Genomic DNA, 24,983 nt, shown 5'->3' on the forward strand with positions numbered 1-24,983 from the left:
CTGTCTTTTGGTCTGATGAGTCCAAATTTGAGATTTTTAGTTCGAAATGTGAAGCATGGAGGAGGTGTGGGGGTGCTTTGTTGGTGACACTGTCAGTGATTTATTTAGAATTCAAGACACACTTAACCAGCATGGCTACCACAGCATTCTGCAGCAATATGCCATCCCATCTGGTTTGCGCTTAGTGGGACTATCATTTGTTTTTCAGCAGGACAATGACCCAACACACCTCCAGGCTGTGTAAGGGCTATCTGACCAAGAAGGAGCGTGATGGAGTGCTGCATCAGATGACCTGGCCTCCACAATCACCCGACCTCAACCCAATTGAGATGGTTTGAGATGAGTTGGACCACAGAGTGAAGGAAAAGCAGCCAACAAATGCTCAGCATATGTGGGAACTCCTTCAAGACTGTTGGAAAAGCATTCCTCATGAAGCTGGTTGAGAGAATGCCAAGAGTGTGCAAAGCTGACATCAAGGTAAAGGGTGTCTACTTTGAAGAATCTCAAATCTCAAATATATTTGTATTTGTTTAACACTTTTTTGATTACTACAGGATTCCATATGTGTTATTTCATAGTTCTGATGTCTTCACTATTATTCTACAATGTAGAAAATAGTAAAAATAAAGAAAAACCCTGGAATGAGTAGGTGTGTCCACACTTTTGACCGGTACAGTATGTGAATAAACCCCTAGCTGTTTAAAGCAGTCTGTATCTGTATGAACATCAAGAGAGTGTTGAGAATTGAGAGAATTTGAGTCGTGGCTGCCAGGCGGCAAGGAGCGTGATGCTTTGATTTCATTTGGAGCAGATCAAAGCTGTGATCAGGCTTTCTCACCGGAGTATCCCTCCACAAAGCTGTGATCCTTTATATATATATGTGTGTGTGTGTGTGTGTGTGTGTTGTAGAAGGACTCCTGTACTCCCAGTTCTCCAATTCCCTACATAGTGCACACATTTTGACCAAAGCCATATGGGTCCTGGTCAAAAGTAGTGTACTATATAGCGAATAGGGTGCCATTTGGGATGCATCCCAGGATGTTGGCTGGCGTGTGTGTGTTTGTGTGTGTGTGTGTGTGTGTTCGTGTGTGTGTGTGTGTGTGTGTGTGTGTGTGTGTGTGTGTGTGTGTGTGTGTGTGTGTGTGTGTGTGTGTGTGTGTGTGTGTGTGTGCCACCACCTGTACAGTTACAGTTACTGGTCTGCCTGTCTGGTTTCTTGCAATCAGTACTTTATGGAAATCAAAGTCCTCCTTAAAGGCTGTTTATACATGAGGCTTCAGTGAACTGAAAATCATGTTCAGAACAGACGAGCCAGTTTGTTATGGAGACCCGTTCAACCTTATTGTGTTTTCATGGATTAGCTAGTTTGGCATCATACGTTTTAATTAGTTAGCTAGCTAGCTTAGTGCCATATGTTTTAATGGGTTAAATAGCTAGCTTAGCACCATACGTTTTAATGAGTTAGCCAGCTAGCTTAGTGCCATATGTTTTAATGGGTTAAATAGCTAGCTTAGCACCATGTGTTTTAATGGGTTAGCTAACGAGCTTAGCACCATATGTTTTAATGAGTTAGCCAGCTAGCTTAGTGCCATATGTTTTAATGAGTTAGCCAGCTAGCTTAGTGCCATATGTTTTAATGAGTTAGCCAGCTAGCTTAGTGCCATATGTTTTAATGAGTTAGCCAGCTAGCTTAGAACCATACGTTTTAATGAGTTAGCTAACTAGCTTAGCACCATATGTTTTAATGAGTTAGCCAGCTAGCTTAGAACCATACGTTTTAATGAGTTAGTCAGCTAGCTTAGCACCATTTATTTGAATGAGTTAGCTAACTAGCTTAGCACCATATGTTTTAATGAATTAGCTATCTAGCTTAGCACCATACGTTTTAATGATTTAGCTTAGCTTCATATGTTTTAATGAGTTAGCTAGCTAGCTTAGCACCATACATTTTAATGAGTTAGCTAACTAGCTTAGCACCATATGTTTTTAATGAGTTAGCTATCTAGCTTAGCACTATATGTTTTAATGAGTTAGCTAGCTAGCTTAGTGCCGTAAATTTTAATGGGTTAGCCAGCTAGCTTAGCACCATATGTTTTAATGGGTTAAATAGCTAGCTTAGCGCTGTACTTACCTGTTATAGATCTGGTCACAGCGCTCTCGTACAGGGGGACCCCCTCTCCTGCATTGTTGAAGGCTTTCAGGGAGATGACATAGTGGGAACTGGGCTCTGTGGGAGAAACATCAGTAATAACATTAATATCAATCAGCCAATCAATACATTAAGCTGTTATTACAGTCGGTTTACTATAGAACCAACCAATATTATAAAAATGAGTTTAAATCATCACAAACACAGACAAAATAATGTAGAAACCACTATTCAGATGATCTCCTCCAATCAGCTGTGAGCACCGGAAAAGTGCTATATAAATCCAATAAACTATTAGAAAGACTTTTAACACTGAAGAGCTTTCAAATATCAATGAAGTGAAACGGGAACATAGGCTACAGAGCATTACATGACTAGACTATACCAGAATATAATATCAGAATATAATATCATAAAATAATACCAGAATATAATACCAGAATATTATATCAGAATATAACACCAGAATATAATACCAGAATATAATATAATACCAGAATATTATATCAGAATATAATACCAGAATATAATACCAGAATATAATATAATATCAGAATATAATACCAGAATATAATACCAGAATATAATACCAGAATATAATATAATATCAGAATATAATACCAGAATATAATACCAGAATATAATATAATACCAGAATATAATACCAGAATATAATATAATATCAGAATATAATACCAGAATATAATACCAGAATATAATATCATAATATAATACCAGAATATAATATAATATCAGAATATAATATCAGAATATAATATCATAAAATAATATCAGAATATAATACCAGAATATAATACCAGAATATAATATAATACCAGAATATAATTGTCACGTTCCTGACCTTGTTTTCCTTTTGTATAGCTTTGTTTTGTTGGTCAGGACGTGAGCTGGGTGGGCATTCTCTGTGTTTGTTCCTTGTTAAGTGTCAGGGTTAATTGACCTTGTATGGCTCTCAATCAGAGGCAGGTGTTTTCGTTTTCATCTGATTGAGAGACATACATAGGGAGGTTGTTTCACATTGTTTGTCGTGGGTGGTTGTCTCCTGTGTCCGTATATGTTACCACACGGGACTGTATCGTTTGTTTGTAGTCGTGTACCTGTTCGTGCGTTCTTCGTTATATGTAAGTTCACATGTTCCAGGTCTGTCTACATTCGTTTTGTTATTTTGTTAGTTTATTCAAGTATAGTTCGTTTTCTATCTTCGTTGTTTTGTCGTGTCTTAAATAAATCATGTCATCATACCTCGCTGCAAATTGGTCTTCCGATCCCTCTCTCCTCTCCTCGTCCGAAGAGGAGGAAGAGCTAGAGTTCCGTTACAATAATACCAGAATATAATATAATATCAGAATATAATACCAGAATATAATACCAGAATATGATATCATAATATAATACCAGAATATAATATAATATCAGAATATAATATCAGAATATAATACCAGAATATATTACCATAATATAATATCAGAATATAATACCAGAATATAATACCAGAATATAATATAATAGCAGAATATAATATGAGAATATAATACCAGAATATAATACCAGAATATAATACCAGAATATAATATAATATCAGAATATAATACCAGAATATAATCCCAGAATATAATACCAGAATATACAGCATTATTCTCAGTCCCTAACTACCACTGAAACTGTAGTTCTATCAATGCTCCCCGAATGGAATCAAGGTTCTCTTTGTTGAGTAGGAGTCAGTCATGACTGCACACACACACACACACACAGAGAGAGTAGCATCAACTCAGTGGGTAGTCTCTCTAACAGCGCTGCAAGACACCAAGTCAGTCACACAACTATTTTTCAACCTGTTGTAGTTTCTAGAACATTCCCATCAACACTGAGATTGCCCCATGCAGCAAATTCTACCTCGATATAACATTATCACATATATATTTAAATCCAGGACGTTTCACTGCATCAACAGTTTGAAATTCTGTCACGTCCCCACGTTTGTACATCAACGATCCCATGATGCACTACATCAACGATCACGGTTCAAACACTAGATAGGCTCTTGGAGAAGAAGCCACAACAGTAGAGCTCTGGACCGTTAGACAATATGTAATACTTATGGGGATATCCATCCTCCCATGTTATTATATGTAATACTTATGGGGATATCCATCCTCCCATGTTATTTTATGTAATACTTATGGGGATATCCATCCTCCCATGTTATTATATGTAATACTTATGGGGATATCCATCCTCCCATGTTATTATATGTAATACTTATGGGGATATCCATCCTCCCATGTTATTATATGTAATACTTATGGGGATATTCATCCTCCCATGTTATTATATGTAATACTTATGGGGATATCCATCCTCCCATGTTATTATATGTAATACTTATGGGGATATTCATCCTCCCATGTTATTATATGTAATACTTATGGGGATATTCATCCTCCCATGTTATTATATGTAATACTTATGGGGATATCCATCCTCCCATGTTATTATATTATGGGATATCTCCATGTTATTAATACTTATGGGGATATTCATCCTCCCATGTTATTATATGTAATACTTATGGGGATATTCATCCTCCCATGTTATTATATGTAATACTTATGGGGATATCCATCCTCCCATGTTATTATATGTAATACTTATGGGGATATCCATCCTCCCATGTTATTATATGTAATACTTATGGGGATATCCATCCTCCCATGTTATTATATGTAATACTTATGGGGATATCCATCCTCCCATGTTATTATATGTAATACTTATGGGGATATCCATCCTCCCATGTTATTATATGTAATACTTATGGGGATATCCATCCTCCCATGTTATTATATGTAATACTTATGGGGATATCCATCCTCCCATGTTATTATATGTAATACTTATGGGGATATTCATCCTCCCATGTTATTATATGTAATACTTATGGGGATATCCATCCTCCCATGTTATTATATGTAATACTTATGGGGATATTCATCCTCCCATGTTATTATATGTAATACTTATGGGGATATTCATCCTCCCATGTTATTATATGTAATACTTATGGGGATATTCCATCCTCCCATGTTATTATATGTAATACTTATGGGGATATTCATCCTCCCATGTTATTATATGTAATACTTATGGGGATATTCATCCTCCCATGTTATTTTATGTAATACTTATGGGGATATTCATCCTCCCATGTTATTATATGTAATACTTATGGGGATATTCATCCTCCCATGTTATTATATGTAATACTTATGGGGATATTCATCCTCCCATGTTATTATATGTAATACTTATGGGGATATCCATCCTCCCATGTTATTATATGTAATACTTATGGGGATATTCATCCTCCCATGTTATTATATGTAATACTTATGGGGATATCCATCCTCCCATGTTATTATATGTAATACTTATGGGGATATCCATCCTCCCATGTTATTATATGTAATACTTATGGGGATATCCATCCTCCCATGTTATTATATGTAATACTTATGGGGATATCCATCCTCCCATGTTATTATATGTAATACTTATGGGGATATTCATCCTCCCATGTTATTATATGTAATACTTATGGGGATATTCATCCTCCCATGTTATTATATGTAATACTTATGGGAAAATATGCTTGTGTTTTTTATTTATTTTTACCTTTATTTACCTAGGCAAGTCAGTTAAGAACAAATTCTTATTTTCAATGACGGCCTACCGGGGAACAGTGGGTTAACTGCCTTGTTCAGGGGCAGAACGACAAATTTTTACCTTGTCAGCTCAAGGATTCGAACTTGCAACCTTTCAATGACTAGTCCACTGCTCTAACCACTAGGCTACGGTGCCGCCCCGGGTTCACTAGTTGGTGGCCGTAGATCCCATACCATCAACCCCTAGACAACTCTATAACTCTGTCAGTCAGGATGGGAGGACCAGAGAGTCTGGTGCTAGGGAGGGAGAGAGAGAGCGGTGAACGCAGGGGAGTGTAATGGATTAGTATTGACAGACAGACCAACCAACCCATCTGTCCATATTCCATCCAGAGGTTCCCCCCTGTCTGCCAGGGTCTACATTCAATCTCCATGGGAACAGAAGTACCTACTTCCTGATTTAAGGCTCTTTTTTTCCCCCCACCACATGACGTTCAATATTGAAACCATGGCAACCAACCGGTGGTTGGTGGACACCATTTTAAATATTGATGGTGCAGTGGCCCGTATGTCAGAGCAGATTAGTTGTAAAGACAGGAGCCAGCAACCGTACGGTATGTCTGTTAGTATTAATGCCTCTCTGGCAGTAGGTCTGGAATTATGTGATGGTCTGCTGCTGCATGTGTGTGTGTGTGTGTGCGAGTGTGTGTGTGTGCAAGAGTGTGTGCGTGTGCGTATGTGTGTGTGTGTGTGTGTGTGTGTGTGTGTGTGTGTGTGTGTGTGTGTGTGTGTGTGTGTGTGTGTGTGTGTGTGTGTGTGTGTGTGTGTGTGTGTGTGTGTGTTATGCTAGACAGGAACATGGATTGCTGAACCAACACATCAGTTAACACACACTCTGCGCTTGACATGTTTTCCCCTCGCAGAAATGACAAACACGTCTGAATGACGTACCGGAGGTCCTGTACACGTGTCTCCAACAGTATCATGTCTCCCTGTACACATGTCTCCAAAAGGATCATGTCTCCCTGTACACGTGTCTCCAACAGGATCATGTCTCCAACAGGATCATGTCTCCAACAGGATCATGTCTCCCTGTACACGTGTCTCCAACAGGATCATGTCTCCCTGTACACGTGTCTCCAACAGGATCATGTCTCCCTGTACACGTGTCTCCATCAGGATCATGTCTCCCTGTACACGTGTCTCCATCAGGATCATGTCTCCAACAGGATCATGTCTCCCTGTACACGTGTCTCCAACAGGATCATGTCTCCCTGTACACGTGTCTCCAACAGGATCATGTCTCCCTGTACACGTGTCTCCAACAGGATCACATCTCCCTGTACATGTGTCTCCAACAGGATCATGTCTCCCTGTACACGTGTCTCCAACAGCATCATGTCTCCCTGTACACGTGTCTCCAACAGCATCATGTCTCCCTGTACACGTGTCTCCAACAGGATCATGTCTCCCTGTACACGTGTCTCCAACAGGATCATGTCTCCCTGTACACGTGTCTCCAACAGGATCATGTCTCCCTGTACACGTGTCTCCAACAGGATCATGTCTCCCTGTACACGTGTCTCCAACAGGATCATGTCTCCCTGTACACGTGTCTCCAACAGGATCATGTCTCCAACAGGATCATGTCTCCCTGTACACGTGTCTCCAACAGGATCATGTCTCCCTGTACACGTGTCTCCAACAGGATCATGTCTCCCTGTACACGTGTCTCCAACAGGATCATGTCTCCAACAGGATCATGTCTCCCTGTACACGTGTCTCCAACAGGATCATGTCTCCCTGTACACGTGTCTCCAACAGGATCATGTCTCCAACAGCATCATGTCTCCCTGTACACGTGTCTCCAACAGGATCATGTCTCCCTGTACACGTGTCTCCAACAGGATCATGTCTCCCTGTACACGTGTCTCCAACAGGATCATGTCTCCCTGTACACGTGTCTCCAACAGGATCATGTCTCCCTGTACACGTGTCTCCAACAGGATCATGTCTCCCTGTACACGTGTCTCCAACAGGATCATGTCTCCCTGTACACGTGTCTCCAACAGGATCACGTCTCCCTGTACACGTGTCTCCAACAGGATCATGTCTCCCTGTACACGTGTCTCCAACAGGATCACGTCTCCCTGTACACGTGTCTCCAACAGGATCATGTCTCCCTGTACACGTGTCTCCAACAGGATCATGTCTCCCTGTACATGTGTCTCCAACAGCATCATGTCTCCCTGTACACGTGTCTCCAACAGGATCATGTCTCCCTGTACACGTGTCTCCAACAGGATCATGTCTCCCTGTACACGTGTCTCCAACAGGATCATGTCTCCCTGTACACGTGTCTCCAACAGAATCATGTCTCCCTGTACACGTGTCTCCAACAGGATCATGTCTCCAACAGGATCATGTCTCCCTGTACACATGTCTCCAACAGGATCATGTCTCCCTGTACACGTGTCTCCAACAGGATCACGTCTCCCTGTACACGTGTCTCCAACAGGATCATGTCTCCCTGTACACGTGTCTCCAACAGGATCATGTCTCCCTGTACACGTGTCTCCAACAGGATCATGTCTCCCTGTACACGTGTCTCCAACAGGATCATGTCTATTCATTACATATACATATACTATATATTTATTATACATCATTACTTGAAGGGTGCTTGGGATGCATATTCCTTCTATTATTGCATCCTTTCTCATGCAAATTGGTCGTGCTTTATTTTCCTACATTTTAATTTAAACTTCAAGTGTTTTCTTTATTTACGCTCCTGTTAAATAATTGATTCGAATTAAATGCAGTTTTAAAAACAGAATGAGTGCTATTAGACATGTCAACACACGTGGAATTTAGTTTGACATAATTAAAACTCGTCTTCGAAATTCAACGGATTTCTTTTTCCACACTGTATATTTCAAAAAAGAAATCAAATAAACATTGGTCTAAAGATAACTCTGAAATACAAGGATTCTGTTGACAAAACTATTAGCAACAATGGAAATACTTCTTCTTTATGACCACCAGTTTCAGAAAACAGCATAATTCTCTAAACATATCTTGTAGATTAATCCTATTACACCCAGAATAGTAAATAGTGATTACTATACTTGTCTCCTGCTGTTCCTATCAGAAGCCCCCTTTGGTCCAACTCTGAGAAGGTCAACATTGACTGAAGTCTTACAGTTTGTCATCAACAGTAGTCCCATGGAGAATTTCATAATCTTCCATTTACAGCTATGGTGTAACTGTTGTATGCGAGACAGCTGTTGACCTGAGGGTTAACAGACAACCTGTCTTCAACAGCTGTTGACCTGGGGGTTAACAGACAACCTGTCTTCAACAGCTGTTGACCTGGGGGTTAACAGACAACCTGTCTTCAACAGCTGTTGACCTGGGGGTTAACAGACAACCTGTCTTCAACAGCTGTTGACCTGGGGGTTAACAGACAACCTGTCTTCAACAGCTGTTGACCTGGGGGTTAACAGACAACCTGTCTTCAACAGCTGTTGACCTGGGGGTTAACAGACAACCTGTCTTCAACAGCTGTTGACCTGGGGGTTAACAGACAACCTGTCTTCAACAGCTGTTGACCTGGGGGTTAACAGACAACCTGTCTTCAACAGCTGTTGACCTGGGGGTTAACAGACAACCTGTCTTCAACAGCTGTTGACCTGGGGGTTAACAGACAACCTGTCTTCAACAGCTGTTGACCTGGGGGTTAACAGACAACCTGTCTTCAACAGCTGTTGACCTGGGGGTTAACAGACAACCTGTCTTCAACAGCTGTTGACCTGGGGGTTAACAGACAACCTGTCTTCAACAGCTGTTGACCTGGGGGTTAACAGACAACCTGTCTTCAACAGCTGTTGACCTGGGGGTTAACAGACAACCTGTCTTCAACAGCTGTTGACCTGGGGGTTAACAGACAACCTGTATTCAACAGCTGTTGACCTGGGGGTTAACAGACAACCTGTCTTCAACAGCTGTTGACCTGGGGGTTAACAGACAACCTGTCTTCAACAGCTGTTGACCTGGGGGTTAACAGACAACCTGTCTTCAACAGCTGTTGACCTGGGGGTTAACAGACAACCTGTCTTCAGCAGCTGTTGACCTGGGGGTTAACAGACAACCTGTCTTCAACATCTGTTGACCTGGGGGTTAACAGACAACCTGTCTTCAACATCGGTTGACCTGGGGGTTAACAGACAACCTGTCTTCAACAGCTGTTGACCTGGGGGTTAACAGACAACCTGTCTTCAACAGCTGTTGACCTGGGGGTTAACAGACAACCTGTCTTCAACAGCTGGGGTTATTAAGTCCTGGATGTGGACTGTCTGCTATCGTTCTGACAGTGTCCTCCATACATGACCCATAGATGACCTGTCATAGGACCACAGAGAGAGGTCAGACGACTCTCGAAGGAACAGGGAATAAATCCAAACTGAGATCCACGATGACATTCTCATCCCGAGCTAGTCTCCCTAAAGATTCAAGCACCGACATCATTAATAATAAATATGCAACATTTGCAGATGGATTAACCCACCAGATTGTATTCATTAGGAATAGAGCACGTACAGTAGCCCTGCTAAAACCCACTGCTACAGCTCGGAATACAGACTTCCATTAGTAGTCGGACAGACGATCTCCTGGTGTGTTCAACCTTTTTGTCTAACTGTACTGTTCTGCTCCGATGCAAGGAGAGAGAAACATCCTGGTTCTCTAAATTACCTCACAATTAATAACATTATATGAAAGTACTTCTACTTTGAGATGCGTTGTGGTTTACATACAGTTGAAGTCAGAAGTTTACAAATATTTAAGTCATTAAAACTCGTTTTTTCAACCACTCCACAAATGTATTGTTAACAAACTATAGTTTTGGCAAGTCAGTTGGGACATCTACTTTGTGAATGACACAAGTACTTTTTCCAACAATTGTTTACAAACAGATTATTTCACTTATAATTCACTGTATCACAATTCCAGTGGGTCAGAAGTTTACATACACTAAGTTGACTGTGCCTTTAAACAGCTTGGAAAATTCCAGAAAATGATGTCATGGCTTTAGAAGCTTCTGATAGGCTAATTGACATAATTTGAGTCAATTGGAGGTGTACCTGTGGATGTATTTCAAGGCCTACCTTCAAACTCAGTGGCTCTTTGCTTGACATCATGGGAAAATCAAAAGAAATCAGCCAAGACCTTAGAAAGAAAATTGTAGACCTCCACAAGTCTGGTTCATCCTTGGGAGCAATTTCCAAACGCCTGAAGGTACCACGTTCATCTGTACAAACAATAGTACGCAAGTATAAACACCATGGGACCACGCAGCCGTCATACCGCTCAGGAAGGAGACGCGTTCTGTCTCCTAGAGATGAACGTACTTTAGTGCGAAAAGTGCAAATCAATCCCAGAACAACAGCAAAGGACCTTGTGAAGATGCTGGAGGAAACAGGTACAAAAGTATCTATATCCACAGTAAAACGAGTCCTATATCGACATAACCTGAAAGGCTGCTCAGCAAGGAAGAAGCCACTGCTCCAAAACCGCCATAAAAAAGCCAGACTACCGTTTGCAACTGCACATGGGCACAAAGATCGTACTTTTTGGAGAAATGTCCTCTGGTCTGATGAAACAAAAATAGAACCGTTTGGCCATAATGACCATCGTTATGTTTGGAGGAAAAAGGGGAAGGCTAGCAAGCCGAAGAACACCATCCCAACCGTGAAGCACAGGGGTGGCAGCATCATGTTGTGGGGGTGTTTTGCTGCAGGAGGGACTGGTGCACTTCACAAAATAGATGGCATCATGAGGCAGGAAAATTATGTGGATATATTGAAGCAACATCTCAAGACATCAGTCAGGAAGTGAAAGCTTGGTCACAAATGGATCTTCCAAATGAAAAATGATCCCAAGCATACTTCCAAAGTTGTGGCAAAATGGCTTAAGGACAACAAAGTCAAGGTATTGGAGTGGCCATCACAAAGCCCTGACCTCAATCCTACAGAACATTTGTGGGCAGAACTGAAAAAGCATGTGGGAGCAAGGAGGCCTGCAAACCTGACTCAGTTACACCAGCTCTGTCAGGAGGAATGGGCCAAAATTCACCCAACTTATTGTGGGAAGCTTGTGGAAGGCTACCCGAAACGTTTGACCCAAGTTAAACAATTTAAAGGCAATGCTAACAAATACTAATTGAGTGTATGTATATGTCTGACCCACTGGGAATGTGATGAAAGAAAGAAAAGCTGAAATAAATAATTCTCTCTACTATTATTCTGACATTTCACATTCTTAAAATAAAGTGGTGATCCTAACTGACCTAAAACAATTTTTACTAGGATTAAATGTCAGGAATTGTGAAAAACTGAGTTTAAATGTATTTGGCTAAGGTGTATGTAAACTTCCGACTTCAACTGTATATAGAGCGACACAGATACAAAGGGAGACAGAGGGTACTACCACTAACCAGACTGGTACCATGTTTAGTATGTAGTACTACCACTAACCAGACTGGTACCATGTTTAGTATGTAGTACTACCGCTAACCAGACTGGTACCATGTTTAGTATGTAGTACTACCACTAACCAGACTGGTACCATGTTTAGTATGTAGTACTACCACTAACCAGACTGGTACCATGTTTAGTATGAAGTACTACCACTAACCAGACTGGTACCATGTTTAGTATGTAGTACTACCGCTAACCAGACTGGTACCATGTTTAGTATGTAGTACTACCGCTAACCAGACTGGTACCATGTTTAGTATGTAGTACTACCACTAACCAGACTGGTACCATGTTTAGTATGTAGTACTACCACTAACCAGACTGGTACCATGTTTAGTATGTAGTACTACCGCTAACCAGACTGGTACCATGTTTAGTATGTAGTACTACCGCTAACCAGACTGGTACCATGTTTAGTATGTAGTACTACCACTAACCAGACTGGTACCATGTTTAGTATGTAGTACTACCACTAACCAGACTGGTACCATGTTTAGTATGTAGTACTACCGCTAACCAGACTGGTACCATGTTTAGTATGTAGTACTACCACTAACCAGACTGGTACCATGTTTAGTATGTAGTACTACCACTAACCAGACTGGTACCATGTTTAGTATGTAGTATTACCGCTAACCAGGCTGGTACCATGTTTAGTATGTAGTACTACCACTAACCAGACTGGTACCATGTTTAGTATGTAGTACTACCACTAACCAGACTGGTACCATGTTTAGTATGTAGTACTAAAACTAACCAGACTGGTACCATGTTTAGTATGTAGTACTACCACTAACCAGACTGGTACCATGTTTAGTATGTAGTATTACCACTAACCAGGCTGGTACCATGTTTAGTATGTAGTACTACCACTAACCAGACAATGTTTAGTATGTAGTACTACCACTAACCAGACTGGTACCATGTTTAGTATGTAGTACTACCACTAACCAGACTGGTACCATGTTTAGTATGTAGTACTACCACTAACCAGACTGGTACCATGTTTAGTATGTAGTATTACCACTAACCAGACTGGTACCATGTTTAGTATGTAGTACTACCGCTAACCAGACTGGTACCATGTTTAGTATGTAGTACTACCAATAACCAGACTGGTACCATGTTTAGTATGTAGTACTACCACTAACCAGACTGGTACCATGTTTAGTATGTAGTACTACCACTAACCAGACTGGTACCATGTTTAGTCTGTAGTACTACCACTAACCAGACTGGTACCATGTTTAGTATGTAGTATTACCACTAACCAGACTGGTACCATGTTTAGTATGTAGTACTACCACTAACCAGACTGGTACCATGTTTAGTATGTAGTACTACCACTAACCAGACTGGTACCATGTTTAGTATGTAGTACTACCACTAACCAGACTGGTACCATGTTTAGTATGTAGTACTACCACTAACCAGACTGGTACCATGTTTAGTATGTAGTACTACCACTAACCAGACTGGTACCATGTTTAGTATGTAGTACTACCGCTAACCAGACTGGTACCATGTTTAGTAAGTAGTACTAACACTAACCAGACTGGTACCATGTTTAGTATGTAGTATTACCGCTAACCAGACTGGTACCATGTTTAGTATGTAGTATTACCACTAACCAGACTGGTACCATGTTTAGTATGTAGTACTACCGCTAACCAGACTGGTACCATGTTTAGTATGTAGTACTACCACTAACCAGACTGGTACCATGTTTAGTATGTAGTACTACCACTAACCAGACTGGTACCATGTTTAATATGTAGTACTACCACTAACCAGACTGGTACCATGTTTAGTATGTAGTACTACCGCTAACCAGACTGGTACCATGTTTAGTATGTAGTACTACCGCTAACCAGACTGGTACCATGTTTAGTATGTAGTACTACCGCTAACCAGACTGGTACCATGTTTAGTATGTAGTACTACCGCTAACCAGACTGGTACCATGTTTAGTATGTAGTACTACCACTAACCAGACTGGTACCATGTTTAGTATGTAGTACTACCACTAACCAGACTGGTACCATGTTTAGTATGTAGTACTACCGCTAACCAGACTGGTACCATGTTTAGTATGTAGTACTACCGCTAACCAGACTGGTACCATGTTTAGTATGTAGTACTACCACTAACCAGACTGGTACCATGTTTAGTATGTAGTACTACCACTAACCAGACTGGTACCATGTTTAGTATGTAGTACTACCACTAACCAGACTGGTACCATGTTTAGTATGTAGTACTACCGCTAACCAGACTGGTACCATGTTTAGTATGTAGTACTACCACTAACCAGACTGGTACCATGTTTAGTATGTAGTACTACCGCTAACCAGACTGGTACCATGTTTAGTATGTAGTACTACCGCTAACCAGACTGGTACCATGTTTAGTATGTAGTACTACCACTAACCAGACTGGTACCATGTTTAGTATGTAGTACTACCACTAACCAGACTGGTACCATGTTTAGTATGAAGTACTACCACTAACCAGACTGGTACCATGTTTAGTATGTAGTACTACCACTAACCAGACTGGTACCATGTTTAGTATGTAGTACTACCACTAACCAGACTGGTACCATGTTTAGTATGTAGTACTACCACTAACCAGACTGGTACCATGTTTAGCATGTAGTACTACCACTAACCAGACTGGTACCATGTTTAGTATGTAGTACTACCACTAACCAGACTGGTATCATGTTTAGTATGTAGTGCTACCACTAACCAGACTGGTACCATGTTTAGTATGTAGTACTACCACTAACCAGACTGGTACCATGTTTAGTATGTAGTACTACCACTAACCAGACTGGTACCATGTTTAGTATGTAGTACTACCACTAACCAGACTGGTACCATGTTTAGTATGTAGTACTACCACTAACCAGACTGGTATCATGTTTAGTATGTAGTACTACCACTAACCAGACTGGTACCATGTTTAGTATGTAGTACTACCGCTAACCAGACTGGTACCATGTTTAGTATGTAGTACTACCGCTAACCAGACTGGTACCATGTTTAGTATGTAGTACTACCACTAACCAGACTGGTACCATGTTTAGTATGTAGTACTACCACTAACCAGACTGGTACCATGTTTAGTATGTAGTACTACCACTAACCAGACTGGTACCATGTTTAGTATGTAGTACTACCACTAACCAGACAATGTTTAGTATGTAGTACTACCACTAACCAGGCTGGTACCATGTGTAGTATGTAGTACTACCACTAACCAGACTGGTACCATGTTTAGTATGTAGTACTACCACTAACCAGACAATGTTTAGTATGTAGTACTACCACTAACCAGGCTGGTACCATGTTTAGTATGTAGTACTACCACTAACCAGACAATGTTTAGTATGTAGTACTACCACTAACCAGGCTGGTACCATGTTTAGTATGTAGTACTACCACTAACCAGACAATGTTTAGTATGTAGTACTACCACTAACCAGACTGGTACCATGTTTAGTATGTAGTACTACCACTAACCAGACTGGTATCATGTTTAGTATGTAGTACTACCACTAACCAGACTGGTACCATGTTTAGTATGTAGTACTACCGCTAACCAGACTGGTACCATGTTTAGTATGTAGTACTACCACTAACCAGACTGGTACCATGTTTAGTATGTAGTACTACCACTAACCAGGCTGGTACCATGTTTAGTATGTAGTACTACCACTAACCAGACAATGTTTAGTATGTAGTACTACCACTAACCAGGCTGGTACCATGTTTAGTATGTAGTACTACCACTAACCAGACAATGTTTAGTATGTAGTACTACCACTAACCAGACTGGTACCATGTTTAGTATGTAGTACTACCACTAACCAGACTGGTATCATGTTTAGTATGTAGTACTACCACTAACCAGACTGGTACCATGTTTAGTATGTAGTACTACCGCTAACCAGACTGGTACCATGTTTAGTATGTAGTACTACCACTAACCAGACTGGTACCATGTTTAGTATGTAGTACTACCACTAACCAGACTGGTACCATGTTTAGTATGTAGTACTACCACTCACCAGACAATGTTTAGTCTGGTTCAACCAAAGTGTAGAAGAGAACTCACCCAGGTTTTCTATGGAGTAGTATCGTTGTTTACTGTCCACCCTGACCGTCTCAGCGTAGGGACTTCCTACTCCGTAGCCAATGATGTAGCCCCGTACTAGGATGTTGGGGTTGAGGGGAGGAGTCCAGCTCATGATGATGCTGTTGGGCAGGGGTCTGACGTGGAGGGAACTCGGTTGATTCGGGACTTGGCTCTCTGGAAAGAAATGTACGACAAATTGGAATGCTTCGAGATAACACGGAATCACCGTGGAAACGGGCCTAAAATGTAACAAGGATAATATATATATATATATATATATATATATATATAAACAGTCATGCATGTACACATTTAACATACAGGTGTTTCCTGGGAATCTGACCCACGATCCTGGCCTTGTCAAGTGCAACGCTCTACCAACGGAGAGACACAGGACCAACATTTTGTGTTCATCCTTTGATGATATTTTCGACACAGTATATCGACTTGTACGTCTGATTTGTTTCATGTCAAATCAAATCAAATCCAATCCAATAAGAAAACAATACTAACATCCGTTCTAACTAAAGCCCTCTAATGTGATCCGACAGTTTGTGATAATCCTCTAAGGGAAAGAGGACGCAAAAAAAATACATTCTGAGGTTAATATCAGTTTATTGAGTGATAATCCATTAGAATTACATTAGGTCCCTTGTCATCTCCTAAAGCTATCTGTCTGATTGATCCCTTCCTTTTCTCGCCACTCTCCTCGATATATTACCTGTTTACATCTCCTTCCTAATTGCCTGGCTGCCAGAGCTTGTTCTGGTCAGGTTATGTATAATTTATATGAAACAAAAATGCTTTTAAGTCGTGCCAGGTACAGTTAGTAGCCGAGTCCCAAATGGCACCCGATTCCTTATTTAGTGCACTATTTTTCGACCAGAGCCCTATTGGCCCTGTGCACTACATTAGTAATAGGTTGCAATTTGGGACGGCGGCACAGTGGAACTAGACATTTTGTTACTTTAGAGTTTAAAGGCTGCCAGTCCAGCATTGCTAAGTATCATCACCATCAAATTGCACAGCAGGTTTGTACGATGCTCAATATGTTAAAACTGTTCAATACATCTTGGTCTCACCACTGTCTAAATATTTAAAAACCTCACTCACACACATACAGAAAGAGACAGACGTGTCTGAATACAAGAGTCCAGCCCTGCCTCGGGGAATAGAGACAGAGAGAGACATGGTAGTAGAGGACGAAGAGGGGAATAGAGAGAGAGAGAGAGAGAGACATGGTAGTGGAGGAGGAAGAGGGGAATAGAGAGAGAGAGAGACAGAGAGAGAGAGAGACAGAGAGAGAGAGAGAGAGAGACAGAGAGAGGAGAGAGAGAGAGAGAGACAGAGAGAGAGACAGACAGACAGACAGACAGACAGACAGACAGACAGACAGACAGACAGACAGACAGACAGACAGACAGAGACAGACAGACAGAGACAGAGAGAGACAGAGAGAGACAGAGAGAGACAGAGAGACAGAGACAGAGACAGAGAGAGAGAGAGAGAGAGAGAGAGAGAGAGATAGATGGTAGTGGAGGAGGAGGGTAGGGATGCGTCCCAAATGACATCATATTTCTTAGTGCACTACTTTTGACAAGTGTCTATAGGGATCTTGTCAAAATTAGTGCCCTATAGGAAATATGATGCCAATTTGGGTCGCGGATATAAGAGACTGAATGAATTGTAAATTAAGTGTTTTTGTCTTACCGTCAAGGTCATTCTCTGGCGTTTCTGCGGTGAACCACTCGCTGGCTGGGCCCGTGCCGTTAGCTGTCATGGCAGCCACCTGGAAACTGTACTGACTGCCTTTCTCCAGCCCTGAGAGGAGAGAGGATGTTGTCAAAGACATGTTAAACACAGCAAAACACAACAAAAACATCTGTACTGACTGCCTTTCTCCAGCTCTGAGATGGGTGGAGGACAACGTCTAAGACAGGGTTCCCCAACTGGCGGCCTGCGGGAAATATTTATTCCACCCAAGTTTTCTGAACAACAAAAAAACATAATAGACTAAAAACACTAGGAAGTCAGCTTGAGAGAGAGACACCAGGAAGTCAGTTTGAGAGAGAGACACCAGGAAGACAGCTTGAGAGAGAGACACCAAGAAGACAGCTTGAGAGAGAGACACCAGGAAGACAGCATGAGAGAGAAATACCAGGAAGTCAGCTTGAGAGAGAGACACCAGGAAGTCAGCTTGAGAGAGAGACACCAGGAAGACAGTTTGAGAGAGATACACCAGGAAGACAGTTTGAGAGAGAGACACCAGGAAGACAGTTTGAGAGAGAGACACCAGGAATATCGTTTGAGAGAGAGACACCAGGAAGACAGTTTGAGAGAGAGACACCAGGAAGACAGTTTGAGAGAGAGACACCAGGAAGTCAGCTTGAGAGAGAGACACCAGGAAGACAGTTTGAGAGAGAGACACCAGGAAGTCAGCTTGAGAGAGAGACACCAGGAAGACAGTTTGAGAGAGAGACACCAGGAAGTCAGCTTGAGAGAGAGACACCAGGAAGTCAGTTTGAGAGAGAGACACCAGGAAGTCAGTTTGAGAGAGAGACACCAGGAAGTCAGCTTGAGAGAGAGACACCAGGAAGTCAGCTTGAGAGAGAGACACCAGGAAGACAGTTTGAGAGAGATACACCAGGAAGACAGTTTGAGAGAGAGACACCAGGAAGACAGTTTGAGAGAGAGACACCAGGAATATCGTTTGAGAGAGAGACACCAGGAAGACAGTTTGAGAGAGAGACACCAGGAAGACAGTTTGAGAGAGAGACACCAGGAAGACAGTTTGAGAGAGAGACACCAGGAAGACAGTTTGAGAGAGAGACACCAGGAAGACAGTTTGAGAGAGAGACACCAGGAAGACAGTTTGAGAGAGAGACACCAGGAAGTCAGCTTGAGAGAGAGACACCAGGAAGACAGTTTGAGAGAGAGACACCAGGAATACAGCTTGAGAGAGAGACACCAGGAAGACAGCTTGAGAGAGAGAGACACCAGGAAGACAGCTTGAGAGAGAGACACCATGAAGTCAGTTTGAGAGAGAGACACCAGGAAGACAGCTTGAGAGAGAGACACCAAGAAGACAGCTTGAGAGAGAGACACCAGGAAGACAGCTTGAGAGAGAGACACCAGGAAGATAGCTTGAGAGAGAGACACCAGGAAGACAGCTTGAGAGAGAGACACCAAGAAGACAGCTTGAGAGAGAGACACCAGGAAGACAGCTTGAGAGAGAGAGACACCAGGAAGTCAGCTTGAGAGAGAGACACCAGGAAGACAGCTTGAGAGAGAGACACCAGGAAGACAGCTTGAGAGAGAGACACCAGGAAGACAGCTTGAGAGAGAGACACCAGGAAGACAGCTTGAGAGAGAGACACCAGGAAGACAGCTTGAGAGAGAGACACCAGGAAGACAGCTTGAGAGAGAGAGACACCAGGAAGACAGCTTGAGAGAGAGAGACACCAGGAAGACAGCTTGAGAGAGAGACACCAGGAAGACAGCTTGAGAGAGAGACACCAGGAAGACAGCTTGAGAGAGAGACACCAGGAAGACAGCTCGAGAGAGAGACACCAGGAAGACAGCTCGAGAGAGAGACACCAGGAAGACAGCTCGAGAGAGAGACACCAGGAAGTCAGCTTAAGAGAGAGACACCAGGAAGACAGCTCGAGAGAGAGACACCAGGAAGACAGCTCGAGAGAGAGACACCAGGAAGTCAGCTTAAGAGAGAGAGACAACAGGAAGTCAGCTTGAGAGAGAGACACCAGGAAGACAGCTTGAGAGAGAGACACCAGGAAGACAGCTTGAGAGAGAGACACCAGGAAGACAGCTTGAGAGAGAGACACCAGGAAGTCAGCTTGAGAGAGACACCAGGAAGACAGCTTGAGAGAGAGACACCAGGAAGACAGCTTAAGAGAGAGAGACACCAGGAAGTCAGCTTGAGAGAGAGACACCAGGAAGACAGCTTGAGAGAGAGACACCAGGAAGACAGCTTGAGAGAGAGAGACACCAGGAAGACAGCTTGAGAGAGAGAGACACCAGGAAGACAGCTTAAGAGAGAGAGACACCAGGAAGTCAGCTTGAGAGAGAGACACCAGGAAGACAGCTTGAGAGAGAGACACCAGGAAGACAGCTTGAGAGAGAGAGACACCAGGAAGACAGCTTGAGAGAGAGAGACACCAGGAAGACAGCTTGAGAGAGAGAGACACCAGGAAGTCAGCTTGAGAGACAGACACCAGGAAGACAGCTTGAGAGAGAGACACCAGTAAGTCAGCTTGAGAGAGAGAGACACCAGGAAGTCAGCTTGAGAGAGAGAGACACCTCCCTTCAGCCTCTAGTGATTATAATTTGAGAAATCTGTTCCCCATTCCCACGCATAATAGAGAGAAACATGCGATCTTATACAAATGCAAGCAAGGTTTGAAATGATTATGTTTTAGTCAAACATTATATCTGTTCGGTGCTTGTTGCGATCAATTTGCCATCTACAAATGATTTTGTAATTATGTGAGGACCCACCGACCATTTGCTCAAAGAAAAATCGTCCCGCCACTGAATCTAGGTGATGAATCCTGGGCTAAGAGATGTTAACCACAGTCGTACCGACTGTCTTTCTGTAGTTTCCGAGACGAGGAGAAGACAACGTCTAACATACGTACAACATTCTAGAAAGGCTACACCTTGAGACAGCTGAAACCTGACTTCTGATTTCTGCAGACAGAGAGACGCACAACAACGTCAGAAATATTTATTTTTACAGAAACACGACGACACAGAGATGTTAAATGAAAACAGTATTTATCACAAAGCTGAGTCTGTAAACACGACAACACCACAGAGACATGTTAAACACACCACCCTACAGTGTCTGTGTGGTTGAGTGGTAACATCCATCACACTAAAACACATACATAATGGTAATGGGTTCAAACCCCACAACAGCTTTTAACACTCTCAACACATCCTCAGATGGTTGTTCATGTCCCTTTCTTTCATTTTAACCCTTCAAAACATCTCTGTGTTTATTTTTCATGGAGAAATCTGGGCAAGAATATACACTGCTCAAAAAAAATAAAGGGAACACTTAAACAACACAATGTAACTCCAAGTCAATCACACTTCTGTGAAATCAAACTGTCCACTTAGGAAGCAACACTGATTGACAATACATTTCACATGCTGTTGTGCAAATGGAATAGACAAAAGGTGGAAATTAAAAGGCAATTAGCAAGACACCCCCAATAAAGGAGTGGTTTTGCAGGTGGTGACCACAGACCACTTCTCAGTTCCTATGCTTCCTGGCTGATGTTTTGGTCACTTTTGAATGCTGGCGATGCTTTCACTCTAGTGGTAGCATGAGACGGAGTCTACAACCCACACAAGTGGCTCAGGTAGTGCAGCTCATCCAGGATGGCACATCAATGCGAGCTGTGGCAAGAAGGTTTGCTGTGTCTGTCAGCGTAGTGTCCAGAGCATGGAGGCGCTACCAGGAGACAGGCCAGTACATCAGGAGACGTGGAGGAGGCCGTAGGAGGGCAACAATCCAGCAGCAGGACCGCTACCTCCGCCTTTGTGCAAGGAGGAGCAGGCGGAGCACTGCCAGAGCCCTGCAAAATGACCTCCAGCAGGCCACAAATGTGCATGTGTCTGCTCAAACGGTCAGAAACAGACTCCATGAGGGTGGTATGAGGGACCGCCGTCCACAGGTGGGGGTTGTGCTTACAGCCCAACACTGTGCAGGACGTTTGGCATTTGCCAGAGAACACCAAGATTAGCAAATTCGCCACTGGCGCCCTGTGCTCTTCACAGATGAAAGCAGGTTCACACTGAGCACATGAGCACATGTGACAGACGTGACAGAGTCTGGAGACGCCGTGGAGAACGTTCTGCTGCCTGCAACATCCTCCAGCATGACCGGTTTGGCGGTGGGTCAGTCATGGTGTGAGGTGGCATTTCTTTGGGGGGCCGCACAGCCCTCCATGTGCTCGCCAGAGGTAGCCTGACTGCCATTAGGTACCGAGATGAGATCCTCAGACCCCTTGTGAGACCATATGCTGGTGCGGTTGGCCCTGGGTTCCTCCTAATGAAAGACAATGCCAGACCTCATGTGGCTGGAGTGTGTCAGCAGTTCCTGCAAGAGAAAGGCGTTGATGCTATGGACTGGCCCGCCCGTTCCCCAGACCTGAATCCAATTGAGCACATCTGGGAGATCATGTCTCGCTCCATCCACCAACGCCACGTTGCACCACAGACTGTCCAGGAGTTGGCGGATGCTTTAGTCCAGGTCTGGGAGGAGATCCCTCAGGAGACCATCCGCCACCTCATCAGGAGCATGCCCAGGCGTTGTAGGGAGGTCATACAGGCACGTGGAGGCCACACACACTACTGAGCCTCATTTTGACTTGTTTTAAGGACATTACATCAAAGTTGGATCAGCCTGTAGTGTGGTTTTCCACTTTAATTTTGAGTGTGACTCCAAATCCAGACCTCCATGGGTTGATAAATTTGATTTCCATTGATCATTTTTGTGTGATTTTGTTGTCAGCACATTCAACTATGTAAAGAAAAAAGTATTTAATAAGAATATTTCATTCATTCAGATCTAGGATGTGTTATTTTAGTGTTCCCTTTATTTTTTGGAGCAGTGTATATATATTTTTTTATTTAACCTTTATTTATCCAGGCAAGTCAGTTAAAGAATAAATTCTTATTTACAACGGCCTACCCCCCCTGGCCAAACCTCGGACGACGTTGGGCCAAATGTAGGACTCCCAATCGCTGCCGGATGTGATCCAGCCTGGATTCGAACCAGGGACTGTAGTGATGCCTATTGCACTGAGATGCAGTGCCTTAGACCGCCGCGCCACTCGGGAGCCTATAGATATAGCTTCAATCTCCTTCAAACCACCAAACACATCGCTGTGTGTTCATTGTTAGTGACAGTTTCTAACACATTCAGAGGCTGAATATTCATCATTGCATTACAGAGAAATGAGCAGACAGACAGACAGACAGACAGACAGACAGACAGACAGACAGACAGACAGACAGACAGACAGACAGACAGACAGACAGACAGACAGACAGACAGACAGACAAGCACAGACAGACAGACAGACAGACAGACAGACAGACAGACAGACAGAGGGACAGACAGAGGGACAGACAGAGGGACAGACAGACAGACAGACAGACAGACAGACAGACAGACAGACAGACAAGCACTGCATCCCTTATGGAACCCTATTCCCTATATAGGGCTCTGGTCAAAAGTAGTGCACTATGTAGGGAATAGGGTGCCATAGACCCTGGTCAAAAGTAGTGCACGATATAGGGAGTAGGGTTCCATTAAGGACGCAGCCTAGGATTAGTAGAACACACACACTCGTCTGTGTGAAATGAATTTCCTCTAAGACTGGGAACCCATCTGAGACACTCATCACCAAACAATAACAAGGAATATTATTTTCATCCAAATGCAGTATTGGAATTGAAATAATACCTTACGTCGGTAAAACGTAAGGTCTCTGTTAAAATGAACACTGTGCTTCTACACCTGCATTGCTTGCTGTTTGGGGTTTTAGGCTGGGTTTCTGTACAGCACTTCGAGATATTAGCTGATGTACGAAGGGCTATATAAAATAAACTTGATTGATTGAGTTATCTCTGTTAAAATGAACACCTAGTTATCTCTGTTAAAATGAACACCTAGTTATCTCTGTTAAAATGAACACCTAGTTATCTCTGTTAAAATGAACACCTAGTTATCTCTGTTAAAATGAACACCTAGTTATCTCTGTTAAAATGAACACCTAGTTATCTCTGTTGTGGTGTGTGGAGCTCACCTGCCCAATTTCCCCCCCCCCCCCCCCTCTTAATAACCCTGAGGCCAAGTACCCCCCCCCCCCCCGTCTGTCTCTGCCTTAGACGCAGCCGCTCGCAAATTGAACAATCTATTTTCGTCTTCTATCCATATCAGCCGAGTCTCCCATTAAGAAAACACGGATTTGTCCCAAATGGCACCATATTCCCTACGTAGTGCACTACTTTTGACCAGGATCTATGACACCCTATTCCCTACGTAGTGCACTACTTTTGACCAGGGTCTATGGCACCCTATTCCCTACGTAGTGCACTACTTTTGACCAGGGTCTATGACACCATATTCCCTACATAGTGCACTACTTTTGAACAGGATCTATGGCACCCTATTCCCTACATAGTGCACTACTTTTGACCATGGTCTATGGCACCCTATTCCCTATATAGTGCACTACTTTTCACCAGGGCCCATGTTGTTCTATATAGGGATTAAGGTGCCATTTGGAAGACAGCCATATATAGACAGTTAGTTTGCTGTCTGGGTTCACAGCATACTGAAATAAAATAAATAATTAATCAAACCAATGAAGTATACATAACAAATAAACTGCAGAAACAATAAATAATAATTAATTGTAATAATAATAATAATTA

General features: G+C 42.5%; 1 protein-coding gene across 1 annotated transcript in view; it reads right to left on the reverse strand.

Moving 5' to 3' along the window:
- Positions 1 to 24,983, reverse strand: part of LOC120026128 (netrin receptor DCC-like) — a 177,344-nt gene that overhangs the window by 46,519 nt on the left and 105,842 nt on the right. Inside the window, exons 8-10 of the mRNA XM_038970949.1 lie at positions 18,222 to 18,332; positions 16,491 to 16,685; positions 2,132 to 2,227 (exon numbers count right to left, since the gene is read on the reverse strand). Coding sequence (XP_038826877.1) covers positions 2,132 to 2,227; positions 16,491 to 16,685; positions 18,222 to 18,332 — 402 coding nt within the window. The remainder of the gene's footprint in view (positions 1 to 2,131; positions 2,228 to 16,490; positions 16,686 to 18,221; positions 18,333 to 24,983) is intronic.

The sequence above is a fragment of the Salvelinus namaycush genome, chromosome 31 (assembly GCF_016432855.1).
Source record: "Salvelinus namaycush isolate Seneca chromosome 31, SaNama_1.0, whole genome shotgun sequence".
NCBI classification, from domain to species: domain Eukaryota; kingdom Metazoa; phylum Chordata; class Actinopteri; order Salmoniformes; family Salmonidae; genus Salvelinus; species Salvelinus namaycush.